The sequence below is a fragment of the Monodelphis domestica genome, chromosome 7, assembly GCF_027887165.1.
Source record: "Monodelphis domestica isolate mMonDom1 chromosome 7, mMonDom1.pri, whole genome shotgun sequence".
Classification (NCBI taxonomy): domain Eukaryota; kingdom Metazoa; phylum Chordata; class Mammalia; order Didelphimorphia; family Didelphidae; genus Monodelphis; species Monodelphis domestica.
The window spans coordinates 98257614-98263613 of NC_077233.1; the positions used below are offsets into that span (position 1 = coordinate 98257614).

General features: G+C 37.1%; 1 protein-coding gene across 1 annotated transcript; it reads right to left on the reverse strand.

The window, feature by feature from the left end:
• Nucleotides 1-4186: 4186 nt before the first annotated feature.
• Nucleotides 4187-4697, reverse strand: LOC100024561 (PRELI domain containing protein 3B-like). The gene has a single exon (XM_016424326.2). The coding sequence runs from the start codon at nt 4695-4697 to the stop codon at nt 4197-4199; it is 501 nt and encodes a 166-aa protein (XP_016279812.2). The 3' UTR covers nt 4187-4196.
• Nucleotides 4698-6000: the final 1303 nt, after the last annotated feature.

Sequence of the window (6000 nt, forward strand, 5' to 3'; positions counted from 1 at the left end):
CCTCTCAGTTCTTCCTGGTGCCTGGCAGGTAACGTCATGAATTCCTATGAATCTGCCCAATTATTGGTTCCTGCTGTTGCTGGAACCATCATATCTTCCTGTGTGTCTTAACCTATATATGCTTTGTGTGAAACCAATAAAGCTTTGTCGCTATTCATTTTCATATAGCTTCCATTCGTTACTCTTCATTTCATTACCCCAAGTAAGGTCACACAGGGCTGGCCGACCCTGGAGCTGAGCCTTACAGTTTTATGCTGAGATTTTTGGAGATTTAAGTTGAAATCTAGGGGGTTTCTATAGTCAGCCTGATGGCTTGGGCAAATTTGGCGAGAAAGCAGAGAGAAGTTTTGAGACTCAATTGCATTTTGACAACAAGCTAGACTTCTCAACTTGCAAGTGATCTTGGCAGAACTTACCTGATTTTGCTTTTTTGACAATGCCCACACAGCTGAAGGAATTGAGCTTGAAAATCTGAATAATTATAGGAAATATGGTTCTTGAAGGATGATTCTAAGCTCTTTTTTTATTATGGTTTTGTAATAAAGGAAAAGCAGATTCAACATGCTGGAAGAGCAACTCAAGTGAGGAAAGGGCAAGAATGACAAAGAATTCCAGAGAAAGAACAAAAAAGACCTGAGAAGATCCAAGCAGTTACTCACTTCTCTTTAGGAACTCCTTCAGAGAGCTTGGTCTGAGATAACCTCAGCTTGATCATCGTTCTGTGAATCCAGACCCCCTGAATCCAGTGGAAGATAATGAGTGGATAGGGCTTTATCATAATAAAGTCATCCATTTAAGGAAGAGTTCCTCTCTATCCCTCTAAAGTGGTCCTTGTGAACTTCATATTATAAATAAAACAGATATAAGTCAGGACAACTCTCACAACTGACCCAGGGGGGTCAGGCAGTCAGCCTGAGTCTTCAGAATTTGGGGAGGGGGTCATTTGTTAGTCTCTTAGGGACCTCCTACATCCCACTTTCCCATTGCCTTACCCAACAATACTATTCATACTATTTTATATGTGTTCCTTCAGAATAAATAGCTGTTTCTGTAGATCAAGTGCCTGCCTCATAATATCTAGGGAGATAGACCTGAAGCTTGGGGATAAGAGCTACACTTTCTCCTCAAGGAGAGAGAATAAGTTCAGTCTTGGATCTTACATTCAACCTGGTCACTAAAGGAATAAAGTCGGTAACTATGAAGAAACCTAGTGTAGGTTTTACTAAAGAAAGAGAGGGGAGAAACAATATATTCTCCTTCTCCATCTTTTGGCTGTATTCCATCTCTTTCACACTCTGGCCTCAAGGTAAATGTAGTGGGTGGCTCCATTTCCCCCCATCCATTACAGCTTTCAGGTATTCCAAAAATTCTTAAATTGTCTCTCTGGTATTTATTTTCCAGGTCAGTTGTTTTTCCCAGGAGATATCTTTCACTCTCTTCTATTTTTATCATTCTTTTGACTTTGTTTGGTTATTTCTTTTTTGTATGTTTTTTAGAAATGTTTTATCATTAGAGTATTCATTACACTTTTTTCTAAACAAGTCCAATGTACAGAAACTATACACAGCCAACTTTTTTCAAGTATTAACATTTACTACATTTTGTTTAGTGGAAGTGCCATTTCAGTTATAAAAACAATCCCCTGTTACAAAAAATAATCACAAACCTTAATGGATCTGAGTTGCTTTTACAAATGTACTAAGAAAGTCTCAAGCTAAACAATATTATAAATAGAAAAAATATTCATTTTAAATAGTTTGGTAAACATGTTTCTGTGGCTTATGTATATACACACTAATTTTTCTATTAGAAACCTTTAGAATGTAGAAAATCTTTACAGAGTTTCCAATTTAGGTTGAGCACAGTTAAAAGCAAGATTTAACTGTCTTTTAGAATACTCCATAGGCAGCTAGTATTACAGAAATAATTACAAAAATCAGAAAATACTGTTTAGCAGTTAATAATTATCTGCTTTGAAATATTAAACAAAATATATCATTTTCTGGAATAGTTTTTCTGTATTCCAGTTGGCCATCTTGTGCCAAAAGAAAGAACTTCACACAAATAAAAACTTCAGTTCAGTCTGCCCTTAGTGGTTTAGCTGTGTCTAAGTTCCTTCTTTTGGCAGTGGCACCATAGGATTATAAAGAGAGCTAAAGGACCTAGGATTCAAATCAGACTAGAAATTAAATCAAATGATCCATGGATCTGCATGTAAAAAAGACTTGCTTATGGTCAATTACTACAATAAAAAGATGCCATTAGCTATTTTGTAGTTAAATAATTTGATATATCTTGCTGTACCAATTACTGATGTATGATTCAGTCATTTTTGCACAAGTTAATTAAGCATTATATGAAATGCTTAAAAATGCAAATAGCTATTGTAGCTTAAGTTTTATGATGCTCCTAAATTCAGGTAATAACTTTTATTTTTAATTTTGGTTCCTTTTCAAACATCAAAGTGAATATCACAATATGTAAGAGTTAAAATAGTTGGTTGTCATAAATTATAATAATTAAAATGGTGGAAGTTTTTGCAGATAAAGAGTGGATGAGTAAATTGTGATCACAGAAAATATGTTTTAAAGACAGTATCTTGTTTTAAATCAAATGTAAGGTGGTCGCCAGCGAAATATTCCCAATTATTAAAATATACCCAAGTCAACTGGGTTTTATAGAGATTTTAATTCATACAATGAGGAATTAAAGAAAGAGAGAAAGAGAGAAAAAGGAAATAATGAGAAAAGGATAGGACAGCCCAGGGTAGCCCTGGCCAACCCAGGCCTAAGCCCTAAGAGGAAGATTAGTCAGTCCTTAATCACTCACCACAAGATCTGTCCAAGCAAAGATTCTAGTGACACCAGGCCAGCTTCATCTCAGATGACTCCACCAGCTCAATCCTGAATCTGCATCTGAATCAGAATCTCCTCAGTTCCCTTTCTGAGCTCCTTTTAAAGGGAATTTTCTCCTATGTCACCTCCCCTAAATTCTTACATCTACCAATCACAGTAGACATTTTTTAAAGGACAGACCATTCTTAGTTCACACCTAAGAAGACTTAAACTTTTGAGTAAAGTCACACCAGAAAACCTCTAAGTAAGTTTCTCACCTCTTTGCTCCTTGTAAATTCACAAGTTGCCTGACCTTTATAGGTACTTAGCAACCTTTTGTATTATATCTAAAAATAGGCATAGTTCAAGAACTTTTTTGTCTTACTATAAGTATGGGTTTAAGTACTTTTCATTGTTCAGCAAAGAGTTTGCAACTTTATCTTCCCCAAAGGCATGCTTAAGTATGGTGAAGTAGAATTTTCACATTCCTGATCAAGTACCTTCACTGCCCAAATGGGGAATGGTCTTAACCAAATCTTATGAAGTAGGATCTGAGAATTTTTAAGGTTCACACATATCCAGAATTCAGTATTCTAAATCACATACATTTCCTCAAGTGCAAAATCAAGCTAGATCATGACTGTATTAAATAAAAAAACTTTGGCAAATCAATACTTTGTAAAATAATGCAATCAATTTTATATTGGGAGTCATAGCACTTTAATTATAGTGTTCACTACAAAAATATCACTTAAGTACCAGTTCAGAATGTCATAGATTTTAAAGCTGGTTACTTTTTGTATAAAAGGCCTGCATTTGGATTTCAAGTAATATACTCTCCTTCTTTCCAAAGGAAATTATTAGAACACAAAAATTGCTTGGGCAATCATGCTTTAAAAGGTAGGTCTGCTTCTTTCTGGACTTGTTCCAAAACCACATAGTCTCATGAATTAAATGCTGTAAAATTCAATCTTATGGAGATATTCAACATGCTAGTTTCTGGTCAAAGTATCCATTTGAAATATCCTTAAATTTTCAAGAAAACTGGAAACTTGATATTGCATGATATTTTGGGGTTATGTTAATTCCAGTTGATCCCATGTGTTTGGAAGCCGTGCATTTTTCCCTCTTCCTTCAAAAGTTAGGGCCTTTCTCCAAGCTAATTGAATACCTATGTAAAATACAGATATGCTTCTTAAATAACTAATACAAATAAATATGTTACCAGCTTGGAGAGACCCTGGTGAACCTATTAATGTTTCATATGAATAGCCATTATCATTCCTCTACAAATGCTGCCACTGCCATTGGTGTCCTCATGCTCCCTCTTGCTGAAGCTGTCCATGCTTCAGTCTCAGCATTTCATTTGTTAATTACCCACTCCATTGCTTCACAGCCTTTATTAGCATTAGATAATATTGTACCTTCCATCAGTCCTTCTGGATAACTACTAAGGCTTACTCCTTTCACAGTGATAATGGCTTCTTGAGTCAAAATGGTCTTTCCTGGTCCTTGAGGATGTGGTTTATATATATGTCTCTCATCTACTGAAACCAAATTTGTAAATGAAATATTAGTGGATTTAAAGTCCATTGTTTTCTCTACAGGATCAACTACAGAATGTTCCTGTACATACGGTTTAATTCTTGCTACGCTGATAAGCGATTTTACAATAGAAGGCATTCCCCACTCTGTGCTAAGAAGTCTACGGCTATGCAATTTTCCGGTGGGATCTGGATGTCTGACTAATACATCAACTCCAACTACACTCGGATTCATAGGATTTGGATATTTCTGCATAGCAGCTGTTGTAACTGTTTCCCAAAGGTGGTCAAAAGAGTGCTCTGACATCCCAATTTTCATGATGCCAGAGACCAGCACAATGTCTGGGCAGTACTAGCGGATAGTAGGGTAAAAGAGCTGATTGTTTCTTAATGTCTCATGAAGTTCACTTGCTCAATTCTAATTTTTAATATATTAATTTTTGGGGTGAGTTTTTGTACTTCCTTTTCCATTTGGTCAGTTCTAGTTTGTAAACAGTTCTTTTCCTCAGTAAGATTTTGTGCCTCTTTTTCTAAAGAGCCAACTCTAACTCTCATGATATTTTTCTCTTCAGTGTCTCCCTTCTTTGATTTTGAAGGGGGAAAGAGTCCCACTATCTTGCTAGGGCAGCAGAAGCCTGTGCTGCCTAAAAGAACTCTCATGTTCATGCCTGATACATATAGCTCTGAAAGTTCACTTCACCATTCCTTTCTGAACTTTTTAGACCAGGGATAGGAGAGACCAACTAGCCTGAGGTTGGTCCTAGGCTGTACTTGGTCCTTATTGAATCTATTAAAATGGGACAGCTGAGGACTAGAAGACAAGGTCCTGGCAGAGCAGTGCCAGCAGGTGATTTGAAGACACCCCAGATTTACAAACAAACCAAGATGCATCTGCTAAGGTTAGCAAAGGAGGAAGAGACCCAGAAGAAAGTGAAGTAGCAGAAAAGCTAAAGTCTTGCTAGGCTGGTTGTCATCCATCCTTCCTCTCTCCCCTCATCCTAATTTTCTTCCAAGGACTTTCCCCTTGTGTTTTTGTTAGAAGAAACAATGCTGTGGTTTTAAGAGCAAAGAGAACCCAAGAACATTTCTGATTAGTATACTCTGTTAGCCTTACCCTTCTCATGTTATAGAAGGGACTGAGAGTAGATGGAGAAGGAAGATGTGGCCATATTAACCTAGACTGGGACATTAAGTTAGGACACAAATAGCTACACCCTGCCAAAGGACCCACTCAGGAAATCTAAGCATTGGCAAATATGTCATCACAAGATTATGGATGTGCTCTTGAGCAGGGAGCAGAGTGGAGGAGAAATGGACCTTGAAATGGGAAAATCAGACAAGTCCAGAGATGGCCTTGAAGGACCTACCTTGACTCATGCTCTGGACTACTTCTTCTTCTGGCTAGAGCTCATCATAAACAAAGAGTAAAGAAGAATTAATTAGCATGCCCAAAGATTGGCTACCTTTCAGGGAGAACCTATGAGATCATCCATAATATGCACCCTCCCTCCAGCATGGTGTATTGATCAGGGCAACAGATCAGGAATCAGAAGACTTGGGCTCTTAGCTCTTTGACCAACTTACTGTGTGACCATTCATTTAATTTCCTGGGCCTTGGTTTC